This window comes from Ornithorhynchus anatinus, chromosome 13, assembly GCF_004115215.2.
Source record: "Ornithorhynchus anatinus isolate Pmale09 chromosome 13, mOrnAna1.pri.v4, whole genome shotgun sequence".
NCBI lineage: Eukaryota > Metazoa > Chordata > Mammalia > Monotremata > Ornithorhynchidae > Ornithorhynchus > Ornithorhynchus anatinus.
The window spans coordinates 9,118,052-9,139,465 of NC_041740.1; the positions used below are offsets into that span (position 1 = coordinate 9,118,052).

A 21,414-nucleotide genomic window follows, 5' to 3' on the forward strand; every position below is an offset into this window, starting at 1 on the left:
GAGTGTCTGACCAGCAACCAAAGAGAGAGCTGGCCTGGAGAAGCATGGAGGTGATATCAGTCAATCACCGCACCTCTCAATTTTCCAACTGTGACTTTCTTAGTAAATCAGTGGTATCTGTTGAGCACCTGCTCTAGGCAGAGCATTGTATTAAGTGCTTGGAAAGTACAGTAGCGTTAGATGTGATCCACACTCTGAGGACTTTACAGGCTAGACGCACCAAAATAAACTACAATAGAAGCAGCAGAGGATAAAGATATGTTTTTGAAACGCCTGGGTAGTGGCCGGGGGGTGAGGGCCCAAGGAGGGTGGGAGGATGAGAGACTAGTTAGGGGAGGCTTCCTGGAAGAAATGTCATTTCTGAAGGGGCTTGAAGAAGGGAAGAGCAATGATCTGTCAGGTCTGTCATATGCAGGGGAGGGAGTAGGGGGGCAGTTCTCTGCATCAAGGAGAAAATTTCTGACCATTGGTTTCAAGGCAATCCAATTTTCTCCCCCTTATCAATCAGTGATATTTATTAGGCACTTACTGAATGCAGAGCAATGTGCTAAGCACTTGGGAGAATACATTACAATAGAGTTGGTAGACATGTACCCTTCCCACAAAGAGCTTACACTCTAGAATATCTGTTCTATTCCCCCTCTGTGTATTGGGTCACACTCTTTGTCCCTCTCAAGTTAACCTACTCACAGCACTTTGTCCTTGTCTCTCCCACCTCTGACCCCTTGCTCATGCCCAACCTCCTACTTGGAATTCCATTGTTCAAAGCCCTTCTGAAATCACAGTGCTTCCAGCAGGCCCTCCTTGATTACTTTTCCTTTTCCCTAAATCATATCTTTCCCTCCCTGCCAGGTAGAAGAGTTTCTAGTGAACAGCTTTCACCTTCTTTCAGCTTTACCAGCAAAAAGGCAGAGCCGCCCTTCTGATCTGTCAAAATGAGCGGTTCTAGGCTGGAATAAAAAAAAAATGAAGACATAGAGTGTTAGTAGCAATGGGTTAGAATTGATTACATTTTTAGCGCAATTCACTTTGAGAGATTAAAACTGAGAGTAGGAGGAGCCATCTGTCCTCAGCTTCACTGATGGCCCATTTTCCCTGAAGTGAGTGCAATATTTTGAATGACCCAGTCCTAAAATTGGTGTGGAGGGAGGGGCAGTGAACCGACACGATTCCCACTCCCACCAGGTGAAAGTCTCTGGGCCATGAAAATAGCCTGTTATGGTCTCAGATCGGCCAGATTAATACCAGGCTTAGCCAGCCAGATTGGCCTCTCGCCCAGTGAACTTGAGGATGGGCTCAGGCAGCACTTTTCCACTCTTCCTTCACCCTTCACTTTAAACATTAGTATTAAAGTTGAATTTATAGGTCCTAGAAGTGGTACTTCTGCGATGCCCTTTGGGATTGTGCCAGCTTTGGGAGGCTTTTATAGTCTTCTCAGGGAAGGGCAATACATTCTGGAGCCCGTCACTTGAGGGATCTTGTTTACGGTCGCAGTCAGTCTGAACAAAGGAGAGATCTGTGAAAGCTTCACCTCGCACTTCTTACTTCTTAGAGCCCTTACATAAGAACTGCCAACCTGGGGTCAGACCAGTGGATCATTCTGCCTGGGATCCTGGCTCTGATAGTAGAACTAAAGGCTGCCCGGGAAGAATGGTGTTAATGGTTGTCCCTTTAAAATCTTTTCCTCATGTTTTGGGATGTTGCTTTTAACATTCCTGAGGTTTGCCTCTTTCAGCTCATTGTGGATCATGAATCTTATCTAAAGCCTTTTTGAACTTTGTAAGTTTTCCCACTTTTCCTAGCTGATCCTAATCAACAGTCTAGTCGACTGGAAGAAGTCTGTTGTTTGAGTTCTGAATTGAAGGAAGTTGAGCAGCGATGCAAATATAACTTTAAAAATACAGGAAAATACGCCCCCACTTCCAAGCAGTGAAAAGTCGATCGTATTTGCATTAATCCTAAGCTGTAAGTAGTTTTCCTGGCAATAGATATTCAGGTAGTTATATCTTAGATCCGGATTTTTGTTATCCACTTGTACTTATAGGTGACTTCCTAAAAGTCATTATAATTTTGATCATTAGTATTGTTTAAGGTGAGGCCGCATCAATAGGTGTGAGTGTCTTTGAGAGAAAGTGTCTTGCACACTTTGTCCCTGCAGATACGGTAGTGCTCCTTTTCTGGGTCCTCATTCAGATAGCTAGTGGTGAAGAGGGAAGATGTATGTCCTTCTGCCAACTCCAGTTTTTGCAGTAATAAAATAATAATTATGGTATTTGTTAAGTGCTTACTATGTGCCAAGCACTGTTCTGAGCACTGGGGTAGATTCAAGATAATCAGGTTGTCCCACGTGGGGCTCACAGTCTTAACTCAAAAGTAGTGATATGAATTGAGAAATGTATTATAATTAAGGAATTCATTTAGCTAAATGAAAACTTATTTCAGAATAACTTTTTAAAGTCACTTAGATAACATTTTTTAATGAAAACCTGTTTAACAGTTGAGTTTGGAAGAGTCGGATTTCTCAGGTATTGGGGTGAAAATATATTAAGAAAATACTGTCTTTGAAATTGTTTTTGAACAGCAGAACACTAAATAATTTCCAACTGTAGATACTTCCAGTGGTTAATTTCAAACTGGATGGCTTATTGAGACTGCCATGTTTCGAATTATGGAATCTACTTAAATCCTTGGTTTTATGGACCAGAAATTCCCCAGAATACATCCCCAAATGCTGTTGGTGTTTTTAAAATAAAGCCAGAGGACCAGATTAGATTCTGAAGAAACTGGGCTCTGAAGAAACTGGGCTCTGGGTGACTATTTGAGCTGGGGTCATGTGAATTGTTTGAAAGAAATAAGCTTCTTGGATACATTTATCTTAGTAAGTTGTCATAGAAACTTGGCATAGTTAAATAAAAACAAACCTTCAGGGAAGATGTTTTGGCTTCTAAATTCAGAATTTGACAGGCGGAAAACTCTCTGGAGAAAGTGTTTGGTGTTTACTTTGAAGTTTCACTGTCCAATTAAGGTAGTTACTTCAGATTATGTTGTTCACTAGGGTAACTCAACTACATTATTTTGCTTGCTAAGGCTGTTGCCCCAGGAATTGACCATTAACTTGAATTTTAATTCTTCATTTGCTTCTCAGAAACTTTAATCCGTGGGCAATTCTTAAGGTAGAACGTGAATCGAGCAAATGTTTCTTCTGTACGATAAAAGGGCTCATCATGGCAAAACCTAACTATGGAAACATTTACATTAAGTATTATTCATAATTCTTGCTGTTGCCCTTATTTTTATGGTAGAGGCCTGGAAGGACATTTCTGTAGACTAGAGGAATTCCCTTCCCCCAGCAAGACTGAGCTCCTTGTGGGCACGGATTGTCGCTCTCTATTTCTGTATTGTACTCTCCCAAGAGCTTAGTACAGTGTTCTGCACACAGTAAACGCTCAATAAATACGATTGAATGAATGAATAGCTTCACCCAGTTGAAGGTGACTAGGGATGAGGCAGTTAAGGAAAAGGAAAGAATGGAAATGCCATCCTCTGACCTCACTTACTTGACCATAATGATTTCTGAAGCTGGGCCTTGTTTTCCACACTCTGTTGATCCTGCCACGTGCCCTCTGTGAGCCAGGTTGGATCCAGGGAGCATGCCCCGTTCTTATGTATTAAATATGCAGGTAGCCGTATGCAGAGATTTCTGTAGTCTTGCTATTTTTCTAGGATAATTAATCTCCAAAAAGTAGAATTTCATGTGTTTAAGGTTGTAGTTGTCCCCTGAATTTTTGACTGTGACTTACAAATAAAGCAGAAAATTATTTTCTAGATCTTTGAGCCAGAAATCTTCCTATTTTGTGGAAGTTTGAAAACAAGAATTTTCAATGCTTAAGATTTTAAGAAGCCAGAGTAATTAAGGGTGAGATTTGCCATCTAGTCCATTCGTTTTCAATATAAGATTATTCCTTACTGGGTATTCTTGTGAACATTTTGCCTTGTCTATTTTAAAGTGGAACCGTTTTTGACGTTCATCTACAAGAACGTAGCAGTAGAATATCGCCATTAGATATATGATTATGAAATTATGACTTTGAAATATATGATTTCAAAATAATTCAATTAAACATCTTTTTACAATCTTTGGATAATGTGTGGTGTACTTCATGGTTGATGAAAAATGATTTCAGTCAATATAGGGAAGGAAAAAAATGAACAGTGAAGTAGTTGCCGAGAATCAAATATGTGTTGATGGCAGTATAACTTTTCTACTGATTTCTCAGTGATCTGGAGCATTGTTTGAGTTACTGCTGCAGTGGATATTATCAACTGAAGTCCAGTTTGCTAGACAAATTCAGGCATCTATCTTTAGTAGCGCAAAGAAACTACATGTCTCATTTTTAGGGACTTTAAAATTAAGTAACTAGTTTCATTCTTAACATAAAATTAACCATCAATCAATCAATCGTATTTATTGAGTGCTTACTATATGCAAAGCACTCTCCTAAGTGTCTGAGAGAGTATAATATAACAGGACACGTTCCCTGCCCGTCGCAAGCTTACATTTTTCTAAGTGGAGTATGTGATAAATGGTTCCTTAGGTGTTGAAATGATTTAATAATTCAGAGGCAGGTATCTAAATTTAGTAGGATAAAGCTGTTTAATCTGTAGCTTTCCTTAGCTATAAAAAATCTGTATGGTTAGTAGAGACTCATAGTAACTTAATACTCAGTTGATTCTTTGCAATGCAGTGTAATCCATTGTTTGTCCAAAAGGAAATTACCTTATATTTATCAAGTGCCACAGTGCTTCTGTTATATTGATACAATTAGGCAAAGGTCAGAAGTTGGGTAAAAGGAGATAGAAGGACCTGAAGGGCTGTGAAAAGAAGGTGTGTGTAAAATTAAACTTCATCCATGCATCTTTTTCCAGCAAGCCTGTCTTTTCTCAATTAACCATCCTGTATGTAGTTTCAAAAAAGATGCATCTGATCTCAGGTTCCATTGTTTTAAAATTTTAGCAACAGCCCTTTCTCCCACAAAAAACTTTATAGTCAGTCTTCCCAGGGAAAATATCTTGAAATATTCGATTGAAACAATAAGTAATAATGCTTATGGTATTTGTTAATCCACTGATGGTATTTATTGATCCTTACTGTGTGCAGAGCACTGCACTAAGTGGTTGGGAGAGTACGGTACGACAGAGTTGGTAGACACATTCCCTGCCCAAAAGGAATGTACAGTCTAAAGGGGGAAACAGACATTAAATTATGGATATGTACATAAGTGCCATGGGGCTGAGGGTGGGGTGACTATCAAGTGCTTAAAGTGTATAGATCCAAATGCAGAGGTGATTGCAGAAAGGAGTAGGGGAAAGAGGGCTTAATTGGGGAAGGCCTCATGGAGGAGATGTGATTTTAATAAGGTGTTAAAGGTGGGGAGAGTCTTGGGCTATCAGATATGAAGGGGGGAGGGAGCTCCAGATAGAGGGAGAACATGGGCAAGGGGTTGGAGGCAAGATAGATGAGACTGTGGTACAGTGAATAGGTAGACGTTAGAGAAGTGTGTGGGGGCTGGGTTGTTGTAGGAAACCAGTGAGATGGGGGGCGGGAAAGGGGGCGAGCTGATCGAGTGCTTTAAAGCTGATGGTAAGGAGTTTCTGTTGGATGTGGAGGAGGAAGGGCAACCACTGGAGGTTCCTGAGGAGTGAGGAGATGTGGACTGAGTGGTTTGGTAGAAAAATGATCTGTGCAGCAGACTGAAGTCGGGACTGGAGTGGGAAGGCGGGGAGGTCAACGAGGAGGCCGATGCAGTAATCAAGGCAGGATAGGATAAGTGCTTGGGTCAGTGTTGTAGCAGTTTGGTTGGAGAGGAAAGGATGGATTTTAGCAAAGTTGTGAAGGAAGAACTGATAGGATTTGGAGGTAGATTGACCATGTGGGTTCAATGAAAGAGATGAGTCGAGGATAACGCCAAGGTTAAAGGCTTCTGCGACAGGGAGGTTAGTGGTGTTGGTCTACTGTGAAGGGAGAGACAGGGTAAGGACAGGGTTTGGGTTAAATGCTTTTTCTGTGCCAAGCATTGTGCCAAATGTTGGGATAGATGCAAGATAATTAGGTTGGACACAATCCCTGTCTCATTTGGGACTCACAGTCTGAATACAAGAATCAAGATTGACTTGTTATAAAAGTGATCCTAAAGTATAGTCTGTCAAATTGCTTTCTTTGTAGAGCTTCTAAATGCAAATAAGAAAATAGCCGAGTGCTCTGAACACAATACGTGCTCAATACATCCTATTGGTTGACTGGTTTATTGATGATTTTCGATTTCTTTAGCTCATTGCAGGAGGCACCCGGACGTTACCTTCTGGAAGTAATGCCCACAGAAAGCGGAAGCTGTGCAACTGCTCGCCAAGCCAAGCAGAAACGCAAGTCTCATAGCCTCTCTATACGAAGAACCAACAGCTCGGAACAAGAAAGGACGGGCCTGCCAAGGGAAATGTTGGAAGGCCAGGTGAGAAGTGTTGATCAGCATTCCTCCATTGCAGCTCAGAAGGTGATTTGTGGTGGAGTAGAAAGCCAGGCCTGAGACATATTAGGGTAAACGCTAGTGTTTCCACAACACAGGCCCCATGCTACCCGGAGCTGTGGTAAAATATAGACATAGTCTGTCTTTATAATGCTTGTAGAGCCGTAAGTCAGTTAGTGGTATTTATCGAGCGCTCCAATCAATTAGTCATATTTATTGAGCGCTTACTTTGTACAGTACAGATATAACAGACACATTTCCTGCCCACAGTGAGCTGTGCAGAGCGCAGTACTAGAAGCTTGGGAGAGTACAGCACAACAGAGTTGGGAGACACAAATGTTTCTGCCTGTGACTAGCTTAGTCGTGTATTGTGCGTTTACTGTGTGCAGATCACTATACTAAGCTCTCGGGAGAGCACAGTATACTTATATAACAGACATATTCCCTGTCCACAACAAGCTTACAGAAGATAGAGGCTCTATGAATGGGTTTGCTCAGTGAGGGGCAGTGATTCAGCTCCTCTGTGTCTCTTGCTACCAAGGTGGGAAGAAAATGCCCAAATGTGCTGGATAGTAATTGTGTCTTCCAGTCTTCAGAAGTTTTTCCTCTATGCTATCTAGTGGGCAAAGACCAAGCTATTTCAAGCCCACTTGTCTATCAATCTTTTTTCCACCCGCATAAGCTTTCTATTTCTCAGTGGTGGAACCTCTTCCTGGCCTGTTCAGAGCAAGCTTATTTTTAATTTCTTCTGATGGTTTGATACTCCCCTTGCTTAACTGAACCAATACCCCATTCATCTGGTTGAGTTTTGATCTTTTTCTTTTAAAATAAAGAGTACGATCTTTTGTAGATGTGCATTTAACTGGTGAGTTAAAAAAAATATATTTTAACCAAAAAAGTAAGCAAACCATCCCCTTCCTCTGAATTCTAAGGCTAATTAGATAGGCACTGTAGTTCTAGGACATAAAAGCATGAGCTCTGGTTGACTTTCACCACTTCGTGACCTTTGAAACTCTGAAAATTTCTGTGTCATTGTATTTCTCAATGTTCCATCTGAAAATGGGGTTGTATGTGCCATCTGTGTTCCTCAGATTGAAAGCCCTCAAAGTACTTCTCAGTTTGCATAATAAGCTTCAGCTTCTCTGTGTGGGCATAGGTAGATGCCGAAGCAGAGGAATGAAATGAGAGCAGATTGAGAAGAAGAGAATCCCACAGCAGAGCAAGAGGCCTAGTGAGAAAAAGGAGCAAAACGACATTGGAGGGAGAGGTAAATAAGAAAGATAAAGCCCAGAGGGAGGGGAAACAGATGAGAGGGAGAGAAGCTGGCGAAGAAAACCCGAAGAGGGGGAAGGTAGGAGGGAAGGAAGCTGAACGGGCATGAAGCTGAGAGATTGCAGAGAGAGTGGGTACAACGAGGGGGAGAAGCCGACTAACAAATCGAGAAGACAGGGCAGAGAGTTGATTGAACAGAAGGAGCAGGTACAGAATGCGAAGGGCAGAAGCTGGACTTCAAAATTACTGAAGATAGTACTGGGAGACTGAAAATTAATGCCAACTGGAGAGAGATCACTGTCAGTCTGCATCATCTGTATAATGGGGAATGACTGTACCTGATTAGCTTATACCTACCTCAGCGCTTAGAACAGTGCCTGGAACATAATAAGTGCTTCACGAATAGCATAAAAAATACCGTCCTAAATTTCATAATTAAGGTGATCATTAAAAGTATATATCTTTATAAGTACAAAGATTCCTTATCTCAGGATTGACGCATGTCACAGTCAAGTGAGGGTTGTGAGGAAGGAATTTTATCTTAAAATAAGGACATGCTGTTTGTATTTCAAATACTTTGTTTTTGTTATTGGACAGTGTCTTTGTTAGGGAACTATTTAAATCTGATTATTTTCAAATGAGTCATTTTCCGGATCCTCTTGTTTTTTGATCCAGCAGTTGGAAAAATGAGTCATGGCCAGAACTGTTATCTACAGTGTATTTTAACAAATATTCCAGATAGCTACATTAAAGGATATTAAACCCAACATTAGTAGGTAATATTCAGTTTAGGTTTGAAGAATTCCTGGGCTGAAACTGCCCACAGCTGGATATACTCAACTTCCTTTATTTTAGAAGAACAGAATTTGAATCTTGACTATTTCTAATCCTATTATTTCCATTTCAGTCAGTAAAATGGAAGAAATGATTTGAAAGGTAAACCTCCAATGAAGGCTGTTTATTTTCCTCCCTAGACCTCATCATCTTCTCTATTTGTAACGTTGCCTTATATTCTTTCAGTCCTTTCATTAGGGGCACAACTGCCCTCATGGAACTTCTTATGTGAGGGAGTATGTTGTGGAACTTGGATTCACTTTCCCAGGCTGAGCTGATGGTCCTTCAGCTAGCCTCTGCTAAGAGGGCCTGAGCTATTAGACATTGACGCTGTCTCAGAACCCAATTAAGAAGACCTTATTCTCAGGTTAGGAAAATGGAAAGGGAACTATTTTTGCTTGAAGCGATCATCTGAAAGGGAAGGGCTGAACCAAATGGGTTTTTTTGAGAGCCATTAGCCACAGCATCTAGCTCCCCTTCTACCTCTCCTCCCTTATCTAATCATTAGCAGGCAGGAAGTCAGCAAATTGAAGGTTCCTCGTCTCTTGGGGAAATAACTTTTTCAGGTAGCCACAGCCACCAGCACCCTCAACCCCTGAAGTCCCTGTTGTTTAAAAGCCAGCAGAACCTTTCCTCTTTTCTGGATACTTGATTGTATTAACCCGGGTCTGGATTAGGACCCAGGTCTTCTGATTCCCAGGCCCGTGCTCTTTTAACTGGGCTGTGCGGTTGCTTTCTCATAGACTTAAATGTAATTTGTTAGAACTAGCCCCAAACATGATGGACACAGTACTGGGCAAAGCTTATAGATTTTGGGCTGTGTCTGCACTGAGTACATAATGCATCTCCAAATTTTATGTACTTTGGTTGTTCCAAACTAGAACCAACCACCTCCCTCTTCATATCTAACAGACAGTCAATCTCCCCACCTTCAAAACCTTATTCATTCATTCATTCATTCATTCAATAGTATTTATTGAGTGCTTACTATGTGCAGAGCACTGTACTAAGCGCTTGGAATGAACAATTCGGCAACAGATAGAGACAGTCCCTGCCCTTTGATGGGCTTACAGTCTGATCGGGGGAGACAGGCAGACAAGAACAATGGCAATAAATAGAGTCAAAGGGAAGAACATCTCATAAAAACAATGGCAAATAAATAGAATCAGGGTGATGTACATCTCATTAAACAAAATAAAATAAATAGGGTGATGAAGATATATACTGTTGAGTTATTAAAAGCACATCTCCTCCAAGGGGCCTTCCCTGACTAAACCCCCTTTTCCTTTTCTCCCACTCCCTTCTGCATCATCCTTACTCTTGGATTTGCACCCTGTATTCACCTCTCCCTCAGTCTTACAGCACTGATATACATATCTCTGATTTATTTATTTATATTAATGTCTACGTTCCCCTCTAGACTGTAAACTCGCTGTGGGAAGGAGCTGTGTCTACCAATTCTGTTATATCGTACTCTCCCAGGTGCTTAGAACAGTGCTCTGTACAGAGTAGGCATTCAGTAAATATGATTTCTTGAACTAGGGGTATAATAATTATGATACTCGTTAGGTGCTTTCTATGTGTCAAACACTCTTTTAAAAACACTGGGTTAAGTGCAGCAGAATTGGTTTGTCCCACATGGGGCACATAGTCTTGGTATGCCTCTATTGCTGTTCTCTGGAACCAGATTTTCCAATGCACTGTTTTGGGGCTCGGAAAATTCATTTCCTGGTCAAAGGGCATCAGCATCGTGGCAGCTGAGTGTGATACCTAGGTCTGATTGGGTCAGTGAACTGTGGAACAGGAGGAGAAGGAGAAAGACTCATATCTGCATTGTGCCTTCCCAGATGGTACGGGAAGAATCAGATCTGTTATCTGCTGTGGCATCTCGCTTGCCAATCCTCCTCCACCCATTTATCTTTTAGGTCCTTTAATTGAAGTTATTGTTATGTAAAAGATATACAAAAGTATGTGTGTGTATGTATATATACATACACACACATGAGAGTGAGAGAGAGAGTGGGAAGGAGGGATTATGGAACCTTGGTAATTAATTCAAAGCATGATTACGTGTTGGCAATTGGTCAACATATTGTTCCTTGACAACAAAGTTATCACATTTTCTTTTTCTTCTCCTTGTAGGATTCTAAACTTCCTTCCTCAGTTCGGAATACACTTCTGGAACTATTTGGGCAAATAGAAAGAGAGTTTGAAAACCTTTATATTGAAAACTTAGAATGTGAGTATGGTCCGGGCAGCAGAGTGAAGTATGGACTGGAATGGGGAGAGACAGGAGGCGGGGAGGTCAGCAAGGAGGCTGATGCAGTAATCCAAGCGGGACAGGATGAGTGATTGTATTAACGTGGTAGTAGTTTGGATGGAGAGGAAAACGTGGTTTTTAGCGATGTTGTGAAGGTGGGACCGACGGGATTTAGTGATGGCTTGGATACGCGGGTTGAAAATGCCAGGGTTACAGGTTTATGAGATAGGAAGGATGGTGGTGCCGTCTACAGTGATGGGAAGTCGGGGGGAGGACAGGGATTTGATGGGAGCTTCAAAAAGGTTTTAGATCACTGTTAATATGAATCTCAAGATCATTTCTTGCCTATATGGTGACTCTTGCTTCTTGTGAAAGGCAGTGGAATCTAAGTGGTAGAAGGGTTCTGACATTGATCTGTGGAGTGTCTATCAAGTTTACTGATTCCTTGCAATTTTTTATTTTCTTGTCAGAACTTGCCGAATTAGCCTTGTTGATTTTAGTTTAATAACTTACTCCACATTTCTTAGAATAAGAGCATGTTTTATGTTTTATGAGATAGAGCAGCTGTAAAAATGAATTAAAAATCTCGTGGAATATCTCAGATTATATTTTCTCTTTTTTTCATCTTATTAGTGAGAAGAGAAATTGAAACACTCAATGAGCGTTTAACAGCTGAAGGACAAACGATTGATGGGGCCGAACTAAGTAAGGGACAACTGAAAACAAAAGGTGAGATTAACTTTCTAACATAACTTGTTTAGAATCAAGATTGATTTTTCCCTTCTAAAATTGTTTATGGGATCAGATTTGAATTAGAATGAGAATAACTAATTCAGTTTTACTTCTACAGTCTTCGAAAGTTGTGATACCTATTTCAATGTCAACTCTTTGTCTCAACAGCCAGTCATAGTACCAGTCAGCTTTCTCAGAAGTTAAAGACCACTTACAAAGCTTCTACTAGCAAGGTATGGAAGTCATCCTCGGTTCCACATCAGTGTAGTATTTAAGATGTGCATGATTGTATTTTTCTGCAAAACAGAAAAACAGCATCTCATTTCCTAGCGATGCCTCTAAATATTATGATCAATACTAATGATAGTGTGTATGTGAGCAGTGTGTGGAATATTTGCAAAAGTTAACTCTCATAGTGCATGGGAGAGATTATACTTTAAAAATGAAGGTATTGAAAGAAACCAGAAAATATTATTTTTTTGGGTTAAATGGTTTGATTTGAAAGTATCTGATATATAGAGCAACTTAGCTTCTTTCAGTTATGTAAACTTCCCTCTGAAAAAAAAGCCTAGTCTAAAGTTTCTATCTGAGAAGTCAAACTGAAAGTGTTGAGTGCAACAGGTGAAGTACGAGGCTAGGGATTTATTGATTTTTAATTCTCAATCAGTAATAAGAAGTGTGATATTTATTAAGCACTTACTCGGCCAAGCACCATACTAAGTCCTGGAATAGATACAAGTTAATCAGTTTAAATGCAGTTCCCATCCCACACAAGGCTCACAGTCCAAGTAGGAGCGAGAATGGGAATGTAATCTCCATTTTATGGATGGGGAAACCGAGGTCCAGAGAAGTTAAGTGACTTAAAGACTAAGGCCAGGCTTACAAAGCCCAAGGCATTTGTGATGTGAGGGGAAGTCAGCTTGGGTAGTAGAATGTAAGAGGTGTACTGCTTCATAAACTAAAAAGAAAAGCTGGGGTTTTTTCTTTGCTGAAAAATCTAATAATTACTTTTTAAGTTCATACAGATCTATGGGGAAAAATGAATTGAAAAGTCTAAGAAGGTATGCACCTGTGAATGCCACCTGGCATCCCATCGATGCTCAAATGAAAACCAGTCAGTATTAAAATATTTAAGAAATTAGTTGGAGTGAAGGAATTGACTCAAAATTTGGAGTCCTGGTTTGTGCCCAAATCTGATTTTTAGTAAAAAAAACCCTTTTCTGTTCCCCAGGCAGACCATAAGCACTGACAAAACAAGCTACAGTTAATCAAACTCCTTCTGACTCAGATCCTTGAAAAACTTGCATCATGTGCAGTTACATAGTGGGCAAAGGAAAATTAATCTTTTTTGGCCACAGTTGACAGTTCATAGTGTTGTTTTACTAGGAGAAAGATGAGAAAATGAACTTAGAAAAATGAATTTTGGAAATTAGTGACCCAAGTTTATTTTTAACTATTTTGAAAACTATGGGATAAAAATATCTATATACAAAATGCTTCCATTTATTTTCAGTATTCAGTTCTGTTATTGAGTAAGATGTTTTTCCACATTACCCAATTTCTGTTTTCATTATTCTGTTCCAGTGGAAACCGCTGTGCGATGAACTCAACAACTGCAGGATATTGTAGAAGCTGATAAGCAGCAAAAGTGTAAAGGGCATATTGCCAACATGGGGCATTTGAATCTGTAAAGTAACACAGTAATCTTCCTATTTTGCTTCATATTGTAGGATTGGAAGGTTTTGGCATAGTAAATTGGCAAGCCTTCTGGTCTGCAGAATTGGACTTTGAGCCATTCACTTTTGTACTTTGAATCTAAATTATTTCTGAATCTAAACTAGTTCAGTCAGTTATAGGAGCTTGAAATTACTCTGGGAGATGAAATTCACCTTTAGGAAAAGAACTATTGGTAGAGGCTTAAGAAAAAGGAATTTGATATATGCTTTTTGCCCTTTTTCTGAAGGCTCAGCAACTTCTTGACTGTTAGCATTTTTACTGCTGATAGTTTGCTAATTTACTATTTGCTTGTGCAAATTTTAAAGGATCTAAAATGATACAATATTTTGGAAATATTTTAATCTGTAAATTGAATAGCTTTTCTTTGCCTATAAAAGAGAAACCACCCAAGCTCCAGGGAACCTAAGAAAATCCAGGAATTAAATGCAAATGGATTCAAGCATGGTCTCAAAGTGCTAAAATCTTAAGCAGGGAAGGTCAGATATATAGGGGGAAATATCGGCTAAATTAAACAAATTGAAATCCACAAGAGTCTGCTGGTCTTCTCTGTTACTAAATTATCCAAAATTCCTAGTTTGAATTTGGTGCAAAATTAAATTTGATTAATGCCTTTTAGAATGTCAGCATGTTTTTTTAAGTAACCATTTTTAGTTCTTCTTTGCATACACTAATTGGAAGAGAAAAACATTGATATCTGGTTAAAGTTCAAAAATTGATGGAAAAAAATGAATTCCCTTTGTTGTTTTAGATCGTTTCCAGCTTCAAAACAACAACGTCGAGGGCTATATGCCAGCTAGTGAAAGAGTATGTTGGCCACAGGGATGGAATCTGGGATGTCAGCGTCACCAAGACCCAGCCAGTGGTGTTGGGAACTGCATCTGCTGGTAAACTTGAAAAACATGTGTGTTTTAAAACAATTCCCAAAAATACCACTCCTGGAAGATGAACAACAGTCATTGGTATGGAACTGTTGACATCCTCTTGTTCGGGATGGAGTGACTGAACTAAAGCCAAGGTTTCGTTGCCCAGATGGGAAATCTAAAAGTCTAGATCCCCGCTGAGACCTTGAGCAGGACGGCCAAGGGAAACCTGGAGCACTTGTGGCCTCTTGTCCAAGTCAGCTTTTTTGCTCCATTCGCTTTTGAGACTTGTCATTGTTATTGCTCGTTGTTGTAAAGCATCGGGCCCTAGGGGAAAGAGCACCGCCCTAGGAGTCATAAAGACCTGGGTTCTAATTCTGTCTCTGCCACTTCCCTGCTGTGTGACTTTGGGCAAGTCACTTAACTTCCCTGTGCCTCAATTTCCTCATCTGTAAAATGGAAATTCTTCAATACCTGTTCTCCCTCCTACTTGGATTGTGAGCCCCATCTGGAACAGGGTCTGTTCCCCTTCTGGTTATCTTTATCTGTCCCAACCTTGATACAATGCTTGGCACATTGTTGGCATTTAAAAACTGCAACTATTATTATGCATTATTTTGTTCTTAAATACTGAGGTGATTTAAGAAATGGTGTCATTCCATTTAAGAGAAAAACATTTTCCATAGAGTATTTATCTGTTAAACAGTCAGCAGCTGTACAGTAATGTGTAGCGGATGGGATGAAAAAGAAGGCATTTGGAGCGTTTAATTTCACAGACTTGTTTACGTATTTTGCTGAATTTAGAGAGCACTATCTTACCTATCTTTTGCTCTTTTTTTCCACAGTGAAAGAAATGGATATGGAAACATACTTTCTTGAATTTTTCACTGTTGAAATTCCTGTAGGGAAAAATTGCGGTGATTAGTGCTAATACAAATGGATAGTCAGTTGTAATCATTAATAGCAGGGAACTTCCATCTTCCCCCTTACATCTATAGCTGTTTGTAATCAGAACTGTTTTCGATTGTCCCACTTGGTCAGTAGATAGTCAGGATCTTATCTTTTGTATCTCGACTAGTGACTCTTGGAATTAGATCTAGTGATTGGAACTTCTTTTATTTGTTTTGACTTTACATGAGCGATGTTTCCATTTTAGTAAAGTCAGTCTCCTATTAAATGCAGGTGCAGTGTAATTGTACAGCAGAACACCAGCTGTTATGCTTTATATTGGACTATTCATATTCTTTTTCAAAATCACCAGTAGTGTTTTTGAAGCAAGATAATGTCCTGAAACTCAAATGTGGGAAATGTGGGAATGGTAATATTTAATATTCCTCGTTAATGGTTAGCCCAAAAACCAAAGTTCAGGTGCTTTGAAGGAGGAGTGTGTGGGGACGCTCTTAAAAAAAAAAAGTCTTTTCTGCCTCCCCTCTTCTCCCCACCACATACACTTTTCTCTTCCTTATCTGTTTACTTTCCCACACCTAGTTTGTTGCCTCTCCACCTTCCCTCTCCACTAACAGAGGTGAGGCCTTCTAGGAAAAAAAAGTCCTGGTAACTACTATGAGATTACAAATGCTACTTTCCTTATTTTCCAGATCATACGGCTCTCCTATGGAGCATAGAAACAGGAAAGTGCCTTGTGAAGTACACTGGTCATGTTGGATCGGGTAAGTCTTCGGTGGATAAAAACTTACTTGTCCCAAATAACTTCTGGTTTACTGTTTTGCCGATTACTAATTTTAAGTATTAGCACTTTGGCTGCAACCTTTGTTGGCCTGTTCTCTAATTTTTCTTCTTGATAGACTTTAATTTCTGGTATTTTTCATTTATATAAGGCAAGATAAAAAGGAATACTGTGATACTGACTCTGGAAATAAGTACTGCAGAACCTCTACATGAATTCTTGAATTTTTTTTCCTGTATCTGGATTTTATCATTGCTATAGTGAAGTCTTTGAATCTTTTGTTGACTTTTATTAGTGATGATTAGACTGTAAGCCCGTCAAAGGGCAGGGACTGTCTCTATCTGCTGCCGACTTGTTCATTCCAAGCGCTTAGTACAGTGCTCTGCCATAGTAAGCGCTCAATAAATACTATTGAATTAATTTTGCTATTTGTATATACTGTACTTTTCACTCAAGTAAAATGATCTTTTAACCTTTTGTCTTAATGCAGTAAATTCCATAAAGTTTCATCCCACAGAGCAGTTGGCTCTTACAGGTATGTAGGGTTTTTTCTTTAAAAATTCATGTAGAATTAGGAGCATTACCTGAATATCAGCGATACTGTACCATTTTTTGCAAGTTAGATATGGTTCTGCCTTGTGAGCCTAATGTGAATTAATAACAAAGTTCTTGAGGCGAGGAATGCACTTAGACAGGGCCTGGTGTTTAGTCTACTTATTCAAATTTTTGTACATTTTAGGAAAACCAGTAAATTATTTGTGTAGCTTCCATCATCAGTAACACAGGCCATCCAGATTATAGTCTAAGTGACTAAAGATACTTTTGATTAAGCTGATTATGGAATCTCATGTCAGGAAGGACGACTAAGCCTTGGATCTGACAGACAGCCTTCAGAGAGGACTTGATTCTAGTGCTAGTGGCTTGGCCAGCGCCGTATACACTCTGTTATCGCTGCCAGTCATATTCCCCCGGGGGCCCAGACTTCAGCGAGTGAATAGGTGGTCAGGGATGCAGTGCATTGCAAAGCAGAGACCCACATTTGCCAGTTACAGTAAGTACCACGGCTCTAATCCAGGCTTTCTTTTAGAAGTAATGCCATTTTAAATAATGATTCGTGTTCCCAACGGCTCTGCGAAGCCCCAGACACAGCACTTACGTTAATGTGGTCTATCGAACCAAAGTGGTCATTAACTGTATCTGTTAGAAAATGAGTTAGTCAAGCAGGTTAGCCAAGACACATGAGAACAAGACATTTTCTGTGTAGTATATATTTTGGGAGATATATATTTATTCAATTTGTCTTTTACAGCATCTGGAGACCAGACAGCTCACATCTGGAGATATATGGTACAGCTCCCCGTGCCTCAGCCAACGGCGGACACAAGCGTAAGCAAAAAAATATGCTCACATTTTAAAATGACCCCGGGCACCGTAGTCAGGTATTTAATGTAGATCACTGTGTCGTCTAGCTTCTCCCTAAGGTCTGGCATGCCTAGGGTCTGTCCAAGAGCGTCTGCAAGGCATGACTGACACTAAAGGAAGCTCAGCCTAAATGCCTTCAGGCTAAAGGGTTTTCCCCTCCTCCTCCTCCTCCTCCATACCCCACTGTGGGCCTAGAGAAGGAAGCACAGCAGAGGTAGAACCACAGTGAAGATGAAAATATTCTTCCTGTGCTTCAGCAAGTGAAAATCATTTCAGTCCAGCCAAATCCAAGGGCCTCTTCTCCATCCTAACCTTCCCTGATCGCTCAGCTGCCTTCAAGACTACCCCTTCTCCTGGAAGCATTATCCAACCTTGACTTCTCTGGCCTGATTCGCCTCCTATCTCTCTGACCTTTCCTTTTCGGTCTCTTTTGCAAGCTCCTCTTCTGCCTCCCACCCTCTAACAGTGGGGCCCCTTCAAGACTCAGTTCTGGGCATTATCATCATAGTTATTATTTCTGTGTACTATGTTATAAGCACTGTTCTAAGTGCTCAGAAATTACTGGTTAAACAGGTTGGACACAATCCCTGTCCCACGGAGTACTCACAGTCTATTCTCCATTTACACCCACTGCCTTGGATAACTCATTTGCTCCCATGACTATCATGTCTATTAACTACCTTTCTAGCCCTCGATCTCCCTCCTCTGTGGTCTTGCATTTCCTCCTGCTTTCAGGATGTCTCTACCTGGATGTCCTGCTGACAGCTCAAACTTAACATGGCCAAAATAGAACTCCTCATCTTCCAATCCAACCCTGTCCTCATTCTGTCTTTCCCTTTACTCTAGACAACACCTCCATTCTCCCTGTCTTCCTCAAGCCCATAACCGTGGCATTATCTTTGATTTATCTTTCTCATTCAACCCATATATTCAGTCTATCGCCAAATCCTGATGGTTCTACCTTCACAGCCCAGCATTTGGTACAGTGCCTGGCATGTAGTAAGCACTTAACAAATATTATTATTATTATTAATAAAATCTGCCCTTTTCCATCCAAACTGCTACTACACTGAGCCGAGCCCTAATATCCTATCTTTGACTACTGCATCAGCCTCCTCACTGACCTCCCTGCCTCCTGTGTCTCCCCACCCCAGTCGATACTTCTCTTTGCTGTTCGGATCATTTTTCTACAAAACCTTTCAGTCCATGTTTCCTCAGGCCTCGAGGACTTCCCGTGGTTGCCCATCCACTTCTGCATCAAAACAGAAACTCCTGACCATCGGCTTTAAAGCACTCAGTCAGCTTTCTCGTTCTTACCTTACCTCGTTGATTTCCTACTACCCCCCATTTTGCACAGTATGATCATCTAATGCCAACCTACTCACAGTACCAACATCTTGTCTATCTTGCCTCCGACCCCTTGCCCACATCCTCCTCCTGTCCTGGAGCTCCCTCCCCCTTCATATACTACAGTCCACCACTCTCCCCATCTTCAAAGCCTTATTAAAATCATGTCTCCGAGAGGCCTTTCCTGATTAAGCCCTCTTTTCCCCTGCTACCTTTCCTTTCTGTGTCGCTTATGCACTTGAATCTGTTCCCTTTAATCACTTGATATTCATTCCACCCTGAGCCCCACAACACTTTTCTACATATCTGTTATTTCTTTATCTTAATGTCTGTTTCTCTGTTTAGACTGTGAGCTTTTAGTGGGCAGGGAGAATGTCTACCAAGTCTGTGGTATTGTATTCTCCCAAGCACTTAGTACAGTGTTCTGCTCACAGTATATGCTCAATAAGTACCATTGATTCATTGACCGATCTGTATCTAATTCCTTCCTCTTCTCTCTTGCTAGATGACTCGGGCAGGTCAGCCTGTCGGAGCAGTTGGGTTGAGCAACTGAGAAATATTTAAAACCTGTACTAACTTTAGGCATTCACATGCACATGTATTCCTGAAATGCCTTGGTTGCCAGAACCTCTGAATAACTCAAATACCAAATAAGGTGAACTTGAAATATTAGGAGTCAGGGGAAGTTGTACCAGTTGGCCCAGTTGAAAGTATGTTAGTCTGTTTTTTTCTACAATGGGAAAGTATGATTTCTGACATGAGTATAAGAAACTAAACAAAATGTAATTTGACCCATGAAATTGAAGTAGTATGATTTTTTTCTAGAACTTTGCTTCTCAGCTACTGTTGGTAGATACGGAGTTATTATTCTAGTGCAAGTTGTAGCCATGTAAATTAGCATAGGTTTCCAAGATCTGAAATTAACATAATCTTGAAAGCAGTGGTATGGTGGACAAAAATAATTTTAACAATCTAAGTAGAGCCATTTGCCTTGGTCCTGTGTTTCAAGTTACCAGATATTCAGAGGCCTGGGGAGTTGCTGTGGCTAGTCATTAAGGGGCTCAAAATGTAAGGGGGGTGGAATTATAAATATTAGCCGATTTTTATAGAAAGAGCAATAATACAGAAGAAAGGCTTATAAGGTGGAGTTGGAAATTTATGAACATGAGAGAACTTCTTTTTACTCTTCTTGTTTTTAGCAGCAAATGTCTGGAGAAGATGAAGTAGAGTTTTCAGATAAAGATGAGCCTGATGGTGATGGAGAAGGTTCCAGTGATTGTCCTACCATCAGAGTTCCGCTGACTTCTCTCAAAAGCCATCAGGGAGTGGTCATAGCAGCTGACTGGTTGGTTGGAGGGAAGCAGACGGTTACAGCCTCGTGGGATAGAACGGCAAATCTCTATGATGTTGAAACGTCTGAACTCGTTCATTCTCTGACAGGTAGTTCATAAAGGACTTCTATTTTATTGTTTCGTGGTCCAAAGATAGATTGCTTTCACAAATCAGTCAGTGTTTCCCACAACTCAGGAATATATTCCTTGCATGTAAATACAATGCTTTAAACCAAAACCCTTTTCACAGCCGCTGATTCTCAGATGAGCATCCTAGGAAGCAGTTAGTTCTAGGAATCCAAGATTTTCTTAAAGTAGATGATATCCTGATTAGGCAGTCAGTATTTCAGTGTCATGCTTAATCGGAGAAGAGTTGATAAAAATACTTCAGGTGATTTTTGGCCTGTAATATGTTAAGAGTTAGGGAGGGGAAAATGCTTTCTCAGAGTCTAATAGTATGACATACTGGGTCACTCGGGAACATAGACTTAAGGAAATTGGGATTTTGTTTTTCTGATAAAATTAAGTAGTTCTGGTCGGAAAAAAATTGTGGCTTCCTTGGTGTAATTTTTTAGTAATTTATTTTCTTAGGATTGCACTAAGTCTCCATGATTGTTTTAAGATAAGCATTCATTAAATGAGAATATCTTCCGTTCCCAGTTTTATCCACTGAGCTAATTAAGTCCATGTTAATTATGTTATCTGGATGGTTTTTTGATTCATTCCAAATGTTTACATGCAGTTGAAGAGTCGTGCCTTTTTGTTATTCTAAATGTTCTCATCTGTGGTTGTAGGGCATGACCAAGAGTTAACACATTGTTGTACACATCCCACCCAGCGTCTTGTGGTGACATCATCCCGTGATACAACCTTCCGTCTGTGGGATTTCAGAGATCCTTCTATCCATTCTGTGAATGTCTTTCAGGGCCACACAGAGTAAGTTACCAGCCGTTTCAAAGGTTCTTAAAACATTGCAGAGTGGGGGTGTTTGCGTGGGTGGTGTTACCTCCTATTTTACTTTTGACAATTTTGGAAGATTAACCTCCTAAATACGGACACTACGTGAAGAAAATTTCTAGAAGCAGTTTTGTTCTTCAATTTTCCTCTCTGAGAAGTGGGACAGAGCCTCAAAGTTGTGCAGAAAGGTTATGTTCTCCTACCCATCATCTGGGCCTCTCTATTCCTCTGCGTAGAAAGAAGGTTTTCACGGGCATCACTCCGGCCAAGCTTTTTGTCTTTTTCAAATTCTGAACCTCCTGTTTGTCATCCTACATAAAATACTCACAGTAAAGAATATGTGAAGATTAATGAGGTGATGCCAGTCAGAGAGTTCTTGGGGTTATTTTTTACAGCTACCGAGCCTGCTGAGGCATTTGTTTGTTGTTTCAGTAGAGGTTCAGAACGTCAGAAC

The 21,414-nt window shown here is 40.4% G+C and overlaps 1 protein-coding gene across 4 annotated transcripts in view; it reads left to right on the top strand.

Moving 5' to 3' along the window:
* WDR37 (WD repeat domain 37) overlaps nt 1–21,414 on the top strand; it is a 46,839-nt gene that overhangs the window by 9,951 nt on the left and 15,474 nt on the right. For 3 of the 4 annotated variants that reach the window (XM_029077684.2, XM_029077682.2, XM_029077683.2), the window contains exons 2-11: nt 6,329–6,506; nt 10,770–10,866; nt 11,521–11,616; nt 11,788–11,852; nt 14,105–14,240; nt 15,815–15,886; nt 16,394–16,438; nt 17,213–17,289; nt 19,872–20,112; nt 20,798–20,939. In XM_029077684.2, the coding sequence (XP_028933517.1) occupies nt 6,369–6,506; nt 10,770–10,866; nt 11,521–11,616; nt 11,788–11,852; nt 14,105–14,240; nt 15,815–15,886; nt 16,394–16,438; nt 17,213–17,289; nt 19,872–20,112; nt 20,798–20,939 (1,109 nt within the window). In that variant the 5' untranslated portion in view covers nt 6,329–6,368. The remainder of the gene's footprint in view (nt 1–6,328; nt 6,507–10,769; nt 10,867–11,520; nt 11,617–11,787; nt 11,853–14,104; nt 14,241–15,814; nt 15,887–16,393; nt 16,439–17,212; nt 17,290–19,871; nt 20,113–20,797; nt 20,940–21,414) is intronic. The other variant, XM_001509535.5, reaches the window with a different exon arrangement.